The sequence below is a fragment of the Pleurodeles waltl genome, chromosome 7 (assembly GCF_031143425.1).
Source record: "Pleurodeles waltl isolate 20211129_DDA chromosome 7, aPleWal1.hap1.20221129, whole genome shotgun sequence".
Lineage (NCBI taxonomy): Eukaryota > Metazoa > Chordata > Amphibia > Caudata > Salamandridae > Pleurodeles > Pleurodeles waltl.
Genome location: NC_090446.1, coordinates 299,514,345 through 299,532,358, shown reverse-complemented (window position 1 = coordinate 299,532,358; position 18,014 = coordinate 299,514,345). Strand labels below are relative to the sequence as shown.

At 43.1% G+C, this 18,014-nt stretch overlaps 1 protein-coding gene across 4 annotated transcripts in view; it reads right to left on the bottom strand.

The window, feature by feature from the left end:
- The window catches only part of LPIN3 (lipin 3), a 426,254-nt gene that overhangs the window by 239,197 nt on the left and 169,043 nt on the right, over positions 1 to 18,014 (bottom strand). For all 4 annotated transcript variants that reach the window (XM_069243720.1, XM_069243718.1, XM_069243719.1 and 1 more), the window contains exons 2-4: positions 12,883 to 13,083; positions 12,316 to 12,411; positions 7,775 to 8,070 (exon numbers count right to left, since the gene is read on the bottom strand). In XM_069243720.1, coding sequence (XP_069099821.1) covers positions 7,775 to 8,070; positions 12,316 to 12,411; positions 12,883 to 13,074 — 584 coding nt within the window. In that variant the 5' untranslated portion in view covers positions 13,075 to 13,083. The remainder of the gene's footprint in view (positions 1 to 7,774; positions 8,071 to 12,315; positions 12,412 to 12,882; positions 13,084 to 18,014) is intronic.

Here is an 18,014-nt window from a genome sequence, read left to right as displayed (position 1 = left end):
CAATCTGCCCTCAAGAAAGCCAGAAATTCACTAGACACCGGGGCTAGTTTCTGTGTGTACGAACTGGAGTTCAGCTGATGATCTGTGTGTACTGGTGTTTGGCTGGCTGTGGGTGTACTGGCATTTGGTTGGCAGTGTATGTGTGGATTTACGGTAGTTTGGTGGGGTGTCTGAGGACTAGCGCTTGCCTGGCAATGTGTGTAGACTGGTGCTACTCTGAGAGTACGTGTGGACTGGCAAGTGTCTGGCGGTGTGTGTGGACTGGCGCTTGCCTGGCAGTGTGTGTGAACTAGCGCTTGGCTCACAGTGTGTTTGAACTGGGGATTTCGCTGGCAGTGTGAGTCGATTGACTTCTGGTTGATGGTGTGTTGACTAGCTTCTTGTTGGCAATGTGAGAGGTTGGAATTTGGGTGGTGATGGGTAGCGTTTTATCATGTTAACTGTTTTATTTCTTGTTATCATTTGCATTTGTGATTGTAATGCTTTATTTCTCCTTTTTATTCTAGTACAAAGCTTTCGATTTCCTTTGATGCAACTCCTGCTTGCGGTATTGGCACTCGTAGATCTCCAAGTTGTGTGGTTGCACGTGTTTGTAAGAAAAAGTTATTTGTACTGTTTTCTCTAAATGAATATAATTTCCCTGCATAAATGTGTTTAGTTTCTGTTTATTTTGTGTGAAATTGTCCTTGGATTTGTGCATGATGTGTGCTGTGTCGTCTTCTGTGTAGCTCTCTTTTGTTTTTCCTTTCTAGTGGAATATCGTTGGTGCTTGCTATGTCTGTGCAGAGTACGTGCTGGTGAGTTTAGCCGTCTCTGGCAATTGAGTTATATCATTTTTGAGTATACAGTTTTTTGTGATTAAGCCACACATTGTGTATTACTTATTTTACAAAGTGTTGTTTATTATTGACATATTTGCCAAGTTACTTTTAATAGTAAGTATTATGGCTAGAATCAGCATTACCGCTCAGCAGGTTGTTGGTATGCATTTCGAATCTTCATCTGATCATGATTATGAGACTGACTCTGCATCTCAGGCAGAGGAGGAAGTGCAAGATTCTAGCAGTGAATTTTCTGTCCGAAAGGACTCATTTGATCATGAAGCCACTATCAGTGTGGAGGAAGTGCCTCTTTTAGAGGAGGACACTGTTGTATCGATAGTGAGAGCTGAGAGAGATAGTGATGTTCAGATAGCAAGAGGCTTCTGGTGCTAAAAGGTTTCCCATTGGAAGTGCTGAACTCTGGGGTATCCCCAAATATGGTGCACTCAGTGTTGCTTGCCTTTACTGGTGTCGCAGAGTGTAGAGTGAATACTGAAAACATTTTGCCTATATATTTCTTTCAGTTGTTTATGGACAATGTATTTCTGAATGAGACTGCTGAGCAGACAAACTTGTATGGTTTAACAGTATGTGAAGGACAAAAGTGCCAGTCTTAAGCCCCACTCTAGAGATAGACGATCGACTCCCACAAATCTGGATGCGCTGAAGAAGTTCTAGGGCTTAACTTTTTTGATAGGCTTGATAGTGGCCTGCTAGTCCCTTGATAGCAACCACTATATTTCCTGCAACCATGAGTTGTGATCGGTATTTGCTTCTTCTTCAGATGCTGCATTTTGTTGATAATACTTCAGCTTTGCCGTCTTTTTGAGATTTGGCCTGTCCTTGATGACTTTGTAGATAGATTTTCAGAGATCTATGTTCCAGGGAAAGAAATAGCTGTAGTTGAGTGTTTGGTCCTGTTCAAGAGCTGTTTGGTTTTTAGGAAGTGCATTCCTAGCAAGAGGGCATGTAATGGAATAAAGGTGTATATGCTGTCAGTGAGTAGGACTATATATGTGTATAGTTTCAGGGTGCACACTGGTAGAGTTTTCAGTATTGACCCCTCCTAGCTGTCTGGCCACTTTCGGAGTAAGTGAGAAAAATGTGTGGGAACTTGGTAATAGAGGTCACCATTCATATGGTAGATAGTTTCTACACTGGTGTGCAATTTTTCAGGGAATTGTTCACAGTGGACACTGTTGCTTGTGGCACAATCCAGACTAACCATAAATGTTACCCTAAAGCGCTGTAAACATTTTGGGTGGACAGTGCAGTGCCTTGTATACTGATAAAAGTCTAGCTGTGAAATCTGCAGACAGGAGAGATGTCTACATGCTGACTACCATCCATGATGAAAGTATTTCTCCTGGGACTGTTGGGCGTCAGGTTGCTGAAGTGCACAAACTTGTGTGCTTTTTAGACTACAATACGCACATGGATGGCATAGATAGAGTAGATCAAAGGTTGGAACTTTACACTGTTGTTCGCAAGGCTTACATTTGGTATAAGAAGTTATCTATCCATTTATTTCATTTAGCAAAGTTGAATGCATTTGTTGTATTCAAGGATTGTTCTCCAGAGTCAAAGATAACATTTGTTCAATTTCAGCAGTCTGTGACAGGCAGCCTTGTTATAGTGGAACAGACAAGTGTTCCTAAAGTTGGAGTGGTGGAGAATGTGGCTAGATTGAAAGATTGGCACTTTGCTGATCACATTCCTCCCAGGCCCAAAAAAGACTGTCCCAGTAGGAAATGTAGAGTCTGTATGAGAAGCTGTGTGCAGAAAGAGTGTCATATGTATTGCCCCGAGTGTCCTGCTAAACCTGGACTGTGTGTGTCAACAAGTTTTAAATTGTACCACACGAAACAGAGTTCTTGAAAGCAATCGTGAACATAAAAGGAAACTGACTGGTTTGAATAATTTTATATTTTTTGTTCAGATTTACGGTTGACATTAGTGTGATGCATTTAGTTAGAGCTGTTGTGTTTGTAGTTATAGTTTTGTACTCACTTCTAATTGGTTTGTGTTTTCTTTCTTTTTTTTTTTTTTTTTTTAATTGTGATGCCGATACACGTAGACAGACGCTTAGCTGGCGGTATGTGTGGACTGGCGCCTGGCTTGCAGTGTGCCTGGACTGGTGTTTGACTAACTGGCGCTTGGCTGGCGGTGTGTGAGAGTCGGCATTTGGCTGGTGGTGTGTATGAGCTGGCACTTGGCTGACAGTGTGTGAGTAGTGATTTGCTGCTGGTCACTGCACACACTGCTAGCCAAAGGCCATTCCACACACTCCGTCAGCCGCCAGCCGGTGTCATTGCTGTGTCAGTCATGTGGGCATATGAAAGTGATGTGCCCCTGAATGGCGCTGTCTGTTGATGTGAGTGTTGTAATGTGGTGGGCCCATGGCTGGCGGTGTGAAAGGTCTTGTGTCTGTCACGTATGAAAGGTGTGTGAACGGCCTGTAAAGCAGTTGGTGTCTTGTTGCAGCTTTACAGCACACGAGCTGTGAGTCATTGGTTCAGTTTTTTTTATTAACCGTGCATTTAATTTTTGTGAAATCTCTTGTTAATAACATTATACGTTCAGAACCTTCACTCACCCTCGTGCCTAATCTGCGTGTACTTGAGGAATACACGGTTGTGAAGTAATACTTGTCTTTTCTGCCTTTCTCTGCCAGGGTGTACATTGTCTCTAAGGAGAATCTACCAACTCTAGATATTTTTGTAAATTAGACACCAAGGGCAGTAGAGGGTGGGGTGTCTCTCAGGGATTCCAACAAGTTTTCTTACCCAAAATGCCCTGCAAACTTCAAAATGTGACTAAAATCACATATGTTCCTTGCATTTCTGTGCCATATTCCTCTAGAATGAGAAGGAAAGCACAATATTCCTACCACCCAGCATTTCCCTACTTGTCTCAATGAAAATGCAGCCCCACTTGTGTGGCTGGGTCAAGTGCAAGTGACAGAAACTGATCAAACTAACATCAATGGGAGTCCTCGCAAAGGTTCCCTCCTTGCCTTGGTTTGATTTGTTCTGGTGCATTCACAAGGCCCAGCCACACAAGTGAGGTACCATTTTTATCGGGAGACATGGGGGCATGTCGAGTGGATGGAGGTTAGTGGCTCCCCGCGGATTCTAAACTTTCCATCACAGAAATATAAGGAACTTTTTTTTTTTTTTCATAGTTTGAAGTTTGTAAGGGATTCTGGGTAACTAAATGTTGTGAGAGCCATGCAAGTCAGCCCACCCTGGATACCCCTAGGTGCCTAGCTTTCAAAAATGCACAGGATAGCTGGCTTCCCTAGGTGCCAGCTGAGCTTGCATCCAAAATCTATTTTGGGAAAAGAGGGTCAGTTTTGGGTGGAAAAATGTGCTGTGTCCATGTTGCATTTGGGTCATTTCCTGTCCACGGCACTAGGTCTAGCCACACAAGTGAGTTATCATTTTTATTAGAAGACATGGGAGAATGCCTGGTAGAATGAAGTTTGTGGCTCCAAGCAGATTCTAGAACTTTCCATCACAGGAATGTGATGCAAATGTGTTTTCAAGTCAAAGTTTGAGGTTTGCAAGGGATTCCTGATACCTAAACGTGGTGAGAGCCACACAAGTCAGCCCTCCATGGATACCCCCATGTGTCTAGTTTTCAAAAATGTACACGTTGGCTAGAGTTCTCTATGTGCCAGCTGAGCTAGGGTCCAAAACCTAGAGCTACGAACATAGGAAAAAGACAGTCAGTTTTGAATGGAAAATGGGCTGTGTCAGCGTTGCATTTTAAGCCATTTCCTGTCATGGGCACTAGGTCTACACACACAAGTAAATTACCATTTTTATCGGGGGACTTGGGTGAATGCCAGGTGGACGGAAGTTAGGGGCGCCCAGCGGATTACTAGAACTTTCCATCTCAAAAATGAGAGGAAAATGTGTTTTTGTCAAAGCTTGAGGTTTGCAAGGTATTCTGGGTAACTAAACATGGTAAGAGTCATGCATGTCAAGCAACCCTGGATGCCCCTATGTGTCTATTTTTCAAAAATCTACAGGTTGGCTAGGTTTTCCTAGGTACCAGCTGAGCCAGTGTCCAAAATTTAGAGCTACACACTTTGGGAAAAGAGGATCAGTTTTTGGTGGAAAAACGGGCTGTGCCTATGTTGTGCTTTGGCCCATTTCCTGACAAGGACACTAGGTCTACCCACACAAGTGAGGTGACATTTTTATCTGGAGGCTTGAGGGAGCAAGAATAGTAGAACATTTGTTATTAACAAGAGGATTTAGCTGCATTTGTGCCTTTCAAATGTAAACCAGTGTATAAGAAAGATGGATTTTTGAAAAATGCCCTCCAAATCAAATGCTAGTATCGGTACCTACAAATTCAGCAATGTATAAATAACCACTGCTTCTGTCCTAATGGTATATTGCTTTTGTCAATCTGCCATTGTGACAAAATGTCACAGATGAAAATGTTGCCACAAATGCCTGCCTTTTCCTACTCATTTTAAACAGTTATTTCCCTTTCGAAAACCTTGAGGGATCTACACATATGTTGTTAAATTCGGAATTTTGTCTTGTTTTCAGAAATGGACAGCTTTTCTGGATCACCCAGGGGTTTTACACTGGTTTCAACCACAAACTGGAAGTTGGCGGAGACCACAAAAAAATAGGAAAAATGGACTAACTGTTAGAAAAATGCCAAAACTCTGTTGCAAAATTTGTTTTTTATAACTCAGGTCCGCATGTTCCTGAAAGCTGGGAAGATGGTGACTTTAGTACAGCAAACCGTTCATGGATGCCATTTTTAGTTAAAAAAAAGAAACTTATCTGGAGCCCTTTTTCCCTATTTTTTTTTTTTTTTATAACTCAAAAGTTTGTTATATTTTGCCTATGTTCTCGGTTCCCTCCAGTGGAATCCACAAACTCTCTGCATTTTTAGATTCCCCAGGATGTTGGAATAAAGTACGCCATTTTGGCGTGGGTACCTTATCTATAAAAAAAAGTTACGGAGCCCTAAGCGCAAACTACCCCAAATAGCCAAAAAAGGGCTCAGCACTTGTGAGGGGGGAGGGTGCTTGGGCGTGCCAGAGGGAGACCTAGTAGGGAAGGGGTTTAGAATCAAGGTGCTACCCTGACATTATGTTCTGGTGGAAGAAGGACGGTCTAAAAGTAAGAGTATGACTGTCATAAGCCTCCTAACTGGTGTAAAAGCGGGAGACCCTCCCCACCACCATCTGAAGAATACAGAGTAGGGCTGGAAGGGCGGAGGCAACTCGTTCAGGCTGAAGGTATCAGAGTGGGCAGAGAGTAGATCAGCTAGTAGTGGTGTCCTTCACATTCACACCCTGTCCTAAAAGGATCTGTATGCTTTTAGTGCATCAGCACTGGCAGACAAGTTGTCTCTGCCACAGCTGCATTACCTTGGAATAGCTATAAGATGTCTTGCACTTTTGGTGGAACTGTCTCACTGGGGAGTCTATGTTGACAGTATGAGCCATACCTGTTTCGTTCTTGAGGAGTTGTTGGGAGGAGAAGGAGAAGGCATTATACATAAATTGCTGCTACCCACTGAAGCATGGTTAGTATTACAGCCTTACAAATATATCAAGCCATGGTTTCTGCGGAGTCCATTTACAAATGAGGATCTGTTTGGAGGCACTCAACTGGGTGTTCACCAATTTGATAAATGGCTTTTTCATCCGGCCTTGTACGTTGATGACTTTACATTTTGCGAATTTCGACAGAGCATGGACATAATGACCCAGAAAACAGGAGGGCATTCCAGCTTGGACAGTGAGATTACCAGAGGTGAAGACTTTATACCTTTCTTATTGTTTTTGCCCTACCTGGAGATGTCGTGGGCAAGGCATTTGGTTAGTTTTGATAAAAAAAACGTTTTCTTAAGCCCAAGGGCTGAAGCCAATGGAGGTGCATCAATTAAATGTTTTGAGGATCAAGAGGGAACAAGAGCTGTCCTAAAAAAGCTCAGTATGCTCAGTAGTGTACCCGGAAGGCCCGAACCTCTGTAGGTTGGGTGATGGCACATGTAACTCTGATCTCATCTTTTTCAATTTCAGAATTTTAACTGATAACTAAGAACAGCCCTGCCTCAGGGAACAGCATGGAGACTGAGAACAGTCATGATATTTTTCCTTTGATCTCAGGCGTTTTGTATTTTTATGGGAAGATCTTTTTGGAGATTGTTCTGGTGGTGGCGGGGGCTTGCAAATTGCATGGAAGTGCGCCTCATCCGGATTTATTCAGGAGCTCTCAGGCCCGGGTGCTGTGCTGAGGGGGCCCCTGGAGCAGCCCATTCCCTGCACCGCGGGGTTTTTGGGGCCTTTGTTACGCCTCTGTTGCTTGTGTTAAAAAAAAAAAATACACTGAGCCACTAGAATTTCAACGGAAACAAAGTGAATAAACTATCCCAAACAGTCTATTTCAGATCACAAAAATATAAGGATTCCTATGAAAGACGGACAGCTGGGGGAATGTATTTTCATTTCAAAACAGTTCCCTACAAATACAAAAGGCTGAGACCTCTGAAAAGGTCTTGCAGCCTTTAGACCTCCAAACACATTTTTGGGAGGATGGTGGGACTCAAAAAACTCGCTTTAAGACTGGTACTGATATTCATAACATTACAATACATATCCACTACCATGAATTTAGCTACATGTAATACTTAGTAAAAGCGATGTAATGGCTCAAATAAGCCTTTGTGCCTTTTGTGAGACACCGTCCTGCTCTACCACTATGAAATGATAACAAATAGACACCTAATTATTCATTGTTAGAAGAAAAATATGCATAACCATTAAAATAAATGATGATGAACAACTAATGTATACAATCACAAAGGGCAAAAAATATGAAAAGCTCGATTTAAAAACTGATGCAAAATACGGGAATTACCTAATGAATGAAATAGCCTTTGCACAGAGGGCATTATCACCAACAACCTCTTACCGGGCTGACAGCAACCTGTGATTTTCCTCTTGAGTGAGTTCGTCTTCCATCCCCTCCTCAGGCGAGGAAAGCTCTGCCTCCTCACTCCGTATGCTCTCCTTCATTTTGAGTTTCTTGCGTCTCCGTCTTTTCTTGCGCAGGGATGTGTCATTGTTCGCTAGCGCTGGATCTTGAATCGGACTTATTTGAGGGGTAACAAATGCAGAAGTGGGATCCCCTGGACCAGGTGCGGGCTCCTCATCATCGTTGTTCTCCAAAGGCAATGGGGATGTGCAAAGGTGGGAGGGGACACTTTCCTAACAGGGAGGAGAATCAGAATATGAGCCCATGTTCAACAGTACAGATTTAAGAGACAAGCAAGTCACTGACCACACATATCTTATCACCTCCATTACAAAAAAATGCTCAACTTATTTTGTAGGTGCACCTCCGTGTTAGTGCTCTCCTACAAAATGAAGCAACAATGGCGGCATAGCATTTTTTCTTATTATTTTCACTCATGCTGCACAGCAGCCGCTCTTGTGTACAGCATGGCTAAAAATCCTTGTCAAAGTCAAGAGGTCTCACAGGCAAGATCTACTGGCTTTGTCAATGCTGTTACTGTGGCTATTATTTGCTTCAAAGGTCAGTTAAAAAGTTGTAGTGCTCTCACAGTGCTTGTCGCAAAAAACTGGAACACACTAACCCTCTCTTTAACAATCACCTCCAGCGAATAATCCTTTAGAAAACAACTCAAAACGTGTACTGTTTGTCCTCAAATCTCAGAGCCAATCAGTAGAGGTCTGTGCTCTTTTCTCACTGGGTGTATGTGTGTTTCAACTTATCGAAGAACAAGTCTAACCTGATCTTACTTAACCAGTGAGGAGGAATTGTGAACAAATCTATGCAGATGCAGGTGATCACAACTGCATTATTTTAGAATGTTAGGGAAAGAGATACGTGTTATGTTAAAATATAATTTAAGAGACCTGTGCTATAGATAGTCACTTAGGACTAGATCTGTTTTGGTGGTCTGCCTTAGGAAATAAAGCTACTTCTCTTTTTGTAGGGAAATCACATTTTCTTTAGCAAGGCAAAGCTGAAGAAGACGGTGAAGGTTACGGTCAGGTATTGGCTTTTTTTTCAATTTTTTGGGCCTGATATGAGAAGCCAAGTCTTGAAAGCATGAACATAGCAAAAACCATCGAGATTTAGATCAAAGGAATGTAGTTTGATCATACTTCTTGCTATCGTAGATGGAGGCCCACAGAAATTATTATTATGTTGAACAGGCAGAGAATCCTAAAAAGGACTATTTAAATGTAATGCAACCAAAGAGAGAAATACTCTTTATTCTCTCTTGGTTTAGCCTAAACTCTAACTGCAGCACATCAAAGGAGCCATCCAGTGTGGAGAAAAAACGATTCCCTTTACAGGGCCCTTCATATCCAACAATCACCAACAATGAACCAGCAGACATTCCGGATTTTCATCCAAAAATTAAAATGACAACATACACTGTCTATCATACGACTAATCTGGACAGTAACTGTTAGCTGCAAATGAATATCCACACCAACATTAATCACTGTCACGGTTTGAGGAGACAGACTTGATGTAAGGGAACGGATGCTTAATGGGAGCAAATGGTTTTGGATCCAAAAAGAACATCACTGCAGCATTTCATGGGTTTAGTTTTCATCTATTTTTGCCTCATTCAGTGATGAGCAGTCTGCACCCAGCAACATAAATTAAAGGATGGTGGTTGATAAATCCTATTATTGTTCAAGTGTAAACAAATTTTAATTTTGTCAGCATATCTGAAATGGAGAAAGAGAACTGGATACAGCTAGCTTATGGGCTGCTAAGAATCAACAAAACCTCATTTATTTGTGGCAGGACTCTTTATCCCAAGAGAAAAAAAAGAAAGAAAGAAAAAGTGTCTCGAGCCTCATTAGCAACCCTCTTGACCAATTAAGTACAAGCACTATCGAACTTGAGATGCCGAATCAAGAAGATGGCAACGTAGACTGTGTTTAAGGCAACTGAAAGATGCAAAAGAGCCAGGGCTTCCTGACACCACCACCATCCATCGAATATAGATTGAGTAGAAGACCAACTCTGTGAAACTCGGATGTTGATTGTAGGTTGTGGATAAACCTAGTGGTCTCCTAAGAGCTTTTGTATTTGTTAACCTTGGCACATTCTAAGCTATAAAATAAAACCACCATTTAAAAGCTTAAGGGACTGGAACACTATCCTTTAAACAGCTCATTCAAAATGTACATAATACTAAAAGAATTCTAGACATGAAGAGGAGTCTCTCAAAAATTATAATGGTGCAACCAGAGACATGAGAACCAGCGATCATTTCTTTTTTTTTTTCTTTTTTAAAACAGTTACAAGCTGATTTCTATTTTCAACTGCTTTCATTGTAACATGTTTAAGTGATGAATTCATATTGCATGTTACAAAATGAACACTTCTGAAGCATACAGGGAGTGCAGAATTATTAGGCAAATGAGTATTTTGACCACATCATCCTCTTTATGCATGTTGTCTTACTCCAAGCTGTATAGGCTCGAAAGCCTACTACCAATTAAACATATTAGGTGATGTGCATCTCTGTAATGAGAAGGGGTGTGGTCTAATGACATCAACACCCTATATCAGGTGTGCATAATTATTAGGCAACTTCCTTTCCTTTGGCAAAATGGGTCAAAAGAAGGACTTGACAGGCTCAGAAAAGTCAAAAATAGTGAGATATCTTGCAGAGGGATGCAGCACTCTTAAAATTGCAAAGCTTCTGAAGTGTGATCATCGAACAATCAAGAGTTTCATTCAAAATAGTCAACAGGGTCGCAAGAAGCGTGTGGAAAAACCAAGGCGCAAAATAACTGCCCATGAACTGAGAAAAGTCAAGCGTGCAGCTGCCACGATGCCACTTGCCACCAGTTTGGCCATATTTCAGAGCTGCAACATCACTGGAGTGCCCAAAAGCACAAGGTGTGCAATACTCAGAGACATGGCCAAGGTAAGAAAGGCTGAAAGACGACCACCACTGAACAAGACACACAAGCTGAAACGTGAAGACTGGGCCAAGAAATATCTCAAGACTGATTTTTCTAAGGTTTTATGGACTGATGAAATGAGAGTGAGTCTTGATGGGCCAGATGGATGGGCCCGTGGCTGGATTGGTAAAGGGCAGAGAGCTCCAGTCCGACTCAGACGCCAGCAAGGTGGAGGTGGAGTACTGGTTTGGGCTGGTATCATCAAAGATGAGCTTGTGGGGCCTTTTCGGGTTGAGGATGGAGTCAAGCTCAACTCCCAGTCCTACTGCCAGTTCCTGGAAGACACCTTCTTCAAGCAGTGGTACAGGAAGAAGTCTGCATCCTTCAAGAAAAACATGATTTTCATGCAGGACAATGCTCCATCACACGCGTCCAAGTACTCCACAGCGTGGCTGGCAAGAAAGGGTATAAAAGAAGGAAATCTAATGACATGGCCTCCTTGTCCACCTGATCTGAACCCCATTGAGAACCTGTGGTCCATCATCAAATGTGAGATTTACAAGGAGGGAAAACAGTACACCTCTCTGAACAGTGTCTGGGAGGCTGTGGTTGCTGCTGCACGCAATGTTGATGGTGAACAGATCAAAACACTGACAGAATCCATGGATGGCAGGCTTTTGAGTGTCCTTGCAAAGAAAGGTGGCTATATTGGTCACTGATTTGTTTTTGTTTTGTTTTTGAATGTCAGAAATGTATATTTGTGAATGTTGAGATGTTATATTGGTTTCACTGGTAATAATAAATAATTGAAATGGGTATATATTTTTTTTTTGTTAAGTTGCCTAATAATTATGCACAGTGATAGTCACCTGCACACACAGATATCCCCCTAACATAGCTAAAACTAAAAACAAACTAAAAACTACTTCCAAAAATATTCAGCTTTGATATTAATGAGTTTTTTGGGTTCATTGAGAACATGGTTGTTGTTCAATAATAAAATTAATCCTCAAAAATACAACTTGCCTAATAATTCTGCACTCCCTGTAGTTACCACATCACCTTATTGAAGTTCATATGAATGTACATTCTGGTTTCCACTCACCTATTTATTCTAAGGTTAATTTGAATCTTCGATGATTTCCATAATTATTAAATATCGCTAAATATCGCAAAATGATAAATTTGTATCTCTTGACTTTCAAAATAATTCAGCAATTTTTTTTTGTTCGGGTGACCTCACTTTACTGCTATTGTTCACATCGGGATTACCTCTTTCGTTGATAGATCAGCACCCTTTTATCGGTCAGTCCTGTCTTCACAAAAGCACATTACTAATTAATTATAGTGGAAGTCATGACTTCACCAAAACATTTTCTTTATGCATTTAAGAGGAGCATCTCTAGCTCCCTGCAAAGCTTGCAAATGTTTACAAATACTCTGCCCCGAAATGTGGTCTCTTGCTTCCTTAATCAATGGCATGACAAATTAATAGGGTAGATAGCCTGCTCATGTTACTGAATGCTCCTTACCTTCCTGAGATTCACTCACCTCACATGTTTCAGTCTCCCGCACAAAAAAGGCTTCCCCATTGTCCCCTAGTTTCATGTGTAAATCGACTGGCTCCCCATTAATCTCAATATCAACCTAAAGAGAAGATTGGAAGCAACTGTAAGAGAAGGAAGGACATCATAGCAGAAAATTATAAATTTAAGATGCAAGTAGGAGAGTGAGAAAAATAAAGTGCATAAGGGTGTGTGTGTGAAACTGCTAAAACGTGGATGGTTGGGACAAGACAGAAAGATCGTAAAGAAATACATTAAACAGAATGATTCCAGAGTCATCCGTTCAGCAAGAAAATATGTTACGGACGGGAAAGATGACAAAGGACGAGAGAGGTAGGAAATGGAAAGACTAGATGAGAGTAACAGAAAAGGGGATCAACCGAAAGGAAATAGATGAGGGAAAATTCATGAGGTACTTGAGATGGGCAGCAAGACAGTGAGTGAAAGAAAGAGTTAAGTAGGCAACATTCTGTCCTTTCAATGAGGGAGATGAAAGCACTGAAAAATGAAGGCCCTATAAATCACTGGCCACAGAAGATTACAACATGCTCACCACTTTCTCTTTGGAGCGTAGAACACCCAGCTTCCCAAAGCGCACATGGAACGGTGAACATTGAAAAGTGCCATCGGCCTGTCTCACCACCAGCACATCAATGCACCCAGATAGAGTTGCTGGATTTAGGCCACGGTACAGCTCTTTCACAGTCACAAACACTGTCTCTGCCAGTTGTCCAACGTAGTTCATGGTCTGTGACTGCAAAGAGAATGACATGGTTGGAGAAGGTATGGACCTGTAGCATGGAGCCAAAGAAAAGAAGGGCAACACACAAAACTCAAAAGAGGGTACAAAAGCAGAGAGACAGGAACACACAGGCTGATAACAGAAACACACTGGGCATGCACGTACTATGTATTTAGCTACGATTCACATAGTGTGGAGCAAATAAACTTCAGGAAATCAGTTTCACTTATGGTTCCAGTCACGTAACAGAGGCAAATCATTACTTCTCTGGTTACTTAACCTTCCAAAACCTTGAGGATAATGGTGCGAGTGTGATTGCATAGAGAGATGTTTATTCTAAAAAAGCATTCCCAATACCAGGACTCAATGCAGGGTGTCCAAGATCTAGCAGGGATTCTTGTTTGGATCTATCCCCACCAGAAACTAATGCGGTGGCACTTCACCCCAAATTCTGGGCGAAGACTCACCAAACAAATTTTGACTTGCATGTGTATTGATCACAGCAAATTTTTAAAAAAGGCAAAACATATACATGCCTTACTGAGATAGACATTTGTGTGTATGGCTAACACAGAATTCTAGTGTAGTTGTTTGTTTGTATGTATAGGTACTGATCACTGCTGAAGCCACCAAATGTATGTACATTTCACTAGGTCCCTAAGAGCTGCGTACAATGTAGGTGTGTCTTCACGTATATACAGTATGACGAGGTGCCAGCCAGGTAGCCTCAGCTCATCTGTCCTCCTCTTACCATCGCCTTCATTGCAGAGCCCATTGTATGTATGTTAATGGAATGCATTAGCACATCAGTTCAATGTCTACCCCTTTAAAGCTTATTACAGGACGCCCTTTTAAGGGCAGTCATTTTAAATTAACTATATGCAGAACAAGGACTGGTATGTCACTATGACTCTCTCCCTGCAACCACAAGAGAATACTGAATCTACGTTTAAAGCTTTGCTATGTGTGGTGGTGTGGGTCTGTGCAGCATTACCTCTACACCCCCGGCCTACCAAGAACAGGTAGGGGCACGCAGGTTGTGCTTGCAGTCTACACTCCAAGAAGCGAGGGATTTTCTTTTACAAACACGATAGCATGGGGCCCTATGAATAGTGTCGGCACAGCCTAACTATTGAGCTTTACTTATTTGAACAGAGGATGAGTAATACACAAAACATTCTAAAATGTAAACAGGAATAATAAAAAACAGCAGGTTGGAGGCAGGTTGGAGGTTTAATTAGCAAAATATTACCGAACAAATCCATTGGGAAAACGGATAAGATTAGAACTACTTACGCCTTTATTAATAAATTAAGTTTAATGGATATGGTACAGAGAACGGAAAATAATCAAAGTCTGTCAAAAGACAAGATGGAAAAAGTTTGAATAAAAACTAACACACAAAACGGCAGAATTTTACTACGAAAAATGCATCTAGTTAGCAACACAAGGCCAACCTCATCAATAACCGGATGAAACTCAGAAAAGAAAGGAAGTTAAAATGAATCCACGTTTGTCTTTCAATTCAGAGTATTGTAAATTATTAAACCATAAAATAATTTCAAGTAATAATAACCGTGCAAAAGTAAAAACTGATAACATAGAATGCTGAAGAATCAATATATAGCTGGTCACTGGCTACTCCTGCTCTCAAAGATTTACCTATGGTTGGAGACAACCTGCTAGGGATTCCAGTCCAAAGATTAGGGTTGTTAACACATTCTTATAAAAGACCAGTAGATGTGCAAACGGCAAAAAATGAGTTAGTTAACTGACACGTGCAGAACATGGCTACAAAACACTTGAAACTATATATAAAATGTAATTTTGCCACCGGAAAAACATGGCCATGTTTTGCTCGGTGGCTACAGGAATATCACCAGTGGCGGCTAGCAGGACTAAAATATGGCGGGCGCGATGGCGCCAAACTCACCATATATGCGCTCCCCCTGTGCAACACCTTTCCCAGACGTCCACAAGCCGGAAGGGAAGGACTTTCTTCCTGCTCAGTGGAACGCAAATCCAACCAATCCTGAATCTACTACTTTCTTGCTGTTTTCAGCATGAGAGCAGATTCAGGACTGGTGCGGAGCAGGCTAACCCAGCGCTCATTTTAAGGCTGGGGGCTGTCCATGTAATCACTTAGCTGCTTTACAGCCCAGGGAGTGCTGGGTCTACAGTGTGCATGACGGGCTGCCCATAGCAAGACAGCAGGCCAACCCAACATGCGCAGTGAAAGGGGCAGCAGTCATCTTGCAATCACAGGATTCAGTCCCGCCCCCTCCCTCATGCTCACACTGCACACGACGTGAGCTGGTGGCAAAATAAAATGGCATTATTATGCTTTTTTATTTGCTTGCCTGCTGCGCTCATAGCAGGCAGGGTGATGCTCCTCCGCTCTTTAGGAGGAGGCGCTCCTGAATATCACATTAGTCCGAGAGGAGTAGCTTGGCAGATGTCACTCACTGCAATGGGTTGAGGCAACCAATATCTACATTTGCCTCCAGGGGTGAGGTAGGGCACCCCAATTGGTAGACACTAGAAAGATGAGAAAAAACAGGAAGTTCAGTCCGTGCTTGAAAATAGGGAAGCTAAAGCTGAAATTGATTATCTAGGAGAGACAGGAGGACTAGGATGAAAAGGAGCCTGGACTCTGACCGAGGGAAAAATTGAAAATCCACTATGCTTAAGAACAGCCATCCCAGAAACAAGAGAAAGAGGCAGGAGCTTCATTCCTGACTTCTAGACTTCTACTGCTTAATGGCAGATGGAATACAGGCACTTCAATCAATCAGTCAAACAGGACTTGTGGGTATCCAGGCGCTGTGATCCTGCAGTGATGTCGAAGAACTATGACTTGAGTCCTTTTCTGAATTCCATAAGCAAGGATACTGTTTGGTGGTGAAGCGGGAGGCCGTTCCAAGAAATGGCGGCAAGGTAGGGGAAGGAGTGACCTCCACTGAAGATTCGATGGATGTGTGGAGTGGGCGCGAGGGCGGCAGAGCACAGGTGGCTGGAGGGTTGGTGGTAGTTCAGGAGGTAGTTGATGTATGTTGCCGCTTAGTTGTGGAGGGTTGTAGGCATGTGTCAGCATCTTGAACTGGCATCATTGTTGGACAGGGATCCAGTGAAGGTTCCTGAGGTAGAGGATGATGTGGGTCCTTTTAGGGAGGTTCAGGATGAGTCTGGCAGCAAAGTTCTGAATGGTCTGGAGTCTCTTAAGGAACTGGTTGGAAATTCCTGCATGGAAAGCACAGTCAAGTCAACTGGTGACTAGGGCTTGGGTGGCAGTTTTCCTGGTGTTGTTGGGGAGCCATCTGAAGAGCTTTCGGAGCACGCAAATTGTGTGGAAGCACGTGTAGGCAACTGCATTGATCTGGTGGTTCATGGCGAGATTGCTGTCTATGATTCTGCTGGCATGGTTGATGAAGGACTGGGTCCAAGTTCGGAAGGCAACCAGGTGTCGTTCCATGGGAAGGTGGTTTTTCCAAAGATCAGCACTTTGGTCTTGTCTGTGTTGAGCCTCAAATGCAGAAGATGGACGGCATGCAGAACAAATCAAACATTCACCCCCAGTCACAGATATGGGTTTAATCCCTCCGTTTTATTTCTTGCTATGCCATTCCAGCTCAGACCCAGCCATATGCAAATCAGTCTTGACCATGTTCCTCATGGGAACAGTCCAGCCCGAACTGCCAGGCCAGGTCCTCCCTGGAACAGAAACAAGCATCCTGGGACCGGTTCCAGGGTATCACCCTTCATCAGCCAGGCTAGCTTGAATCTGGTGGCATAGCAAGTACGGGACCCACATCTGGGCATACCGTTACCACTTGGGGCAACAAATGCAAAAACAATAGAAGATGGACGGAATGCAGAACAATTCAAACAGTCACCCCCAGTGACAGATCTAGGTTTAATCCATCAGTTTTTTTGCTTGCTATGCCATTCTTGCTCAGACCCAGCCATATGCAAATCAGTCTTGACCCTGTTCCCAATGGGAACAGTCCAGTCTGAACGGCCAGGCCAGGTCCTTCCTGGACCAGAAACAAGCATTCTGGGACCGGTTTCAGGCCTCAGGCAGTAGGTCTTCATCCAATCGGTGACGCTCGTCATGCAGTTGTGGAAGTTGGTCCTGGTGGTGGAGGGGTATTCTGAGAGAGAGAGGGTGAGCTGGTGTCATCTGCACCAGCTCATCCTTGGTGCCATGGGTTCTGAGGATGTTGGTCAGGGGCACCATGTAAGTGTTGAACAGGGTGGCACCGAGGGATGAGCCTTGCGGGACACAGCAGAGGATGCTCTGGAGTTCGGATGTGAATGGAGATCCATCCGAGGGGGTTTCCCTGGATTGCAATTCGCGCAGAGTCTATTGTGAGGGTGTGGTGGTATACTGTGTTGAATGCTGCTGAGGGATTGAGGAGGATCAGGGCCGCTGTGTCACTCCGGTAGAGGAGGATTCTGATGTCGTCTGTGGTATGCTCCGGGCAGTCTTGGTGCTGTGGTTGGTGCAGAAGCTGGTCTAGGATGTGTCCAGCAGGGTGTTATTCTCTAGGTGATCTGTGAGTTTCCTTACAAGGAATTTGTTGGGGAAAGGGAGCAGAGGGATAAGTCCTAGTTCTTGAGTTTGCTGGGGTCAGCAGAGAGCTTTTTCAGGAGGGGTTTGACCTCTACATGTTTTCTTTGCTTGGGAATGTGGCTGTGGTGACGGATGGGTTTAGGATGGTGGTTAGTTTGATGCTGATGTCCTTGCTCCTGAGGTTGAAGAAGTGGCGGGGCAGGAGTCTGTTGGTGCTCCAGAGTGGATGGAGCTCATGATGGCTGTGGTGTCCTGTGTGGTTAGTTCTTCCCGTGTGCTGAGTGGAGGGTTGTTGACTATGTCCGTTGGGTTGAGAAGGATGTAGAGGTCAGTGGGTTGGGATTCCAAAGTTACGGTAGAGCATGGATAT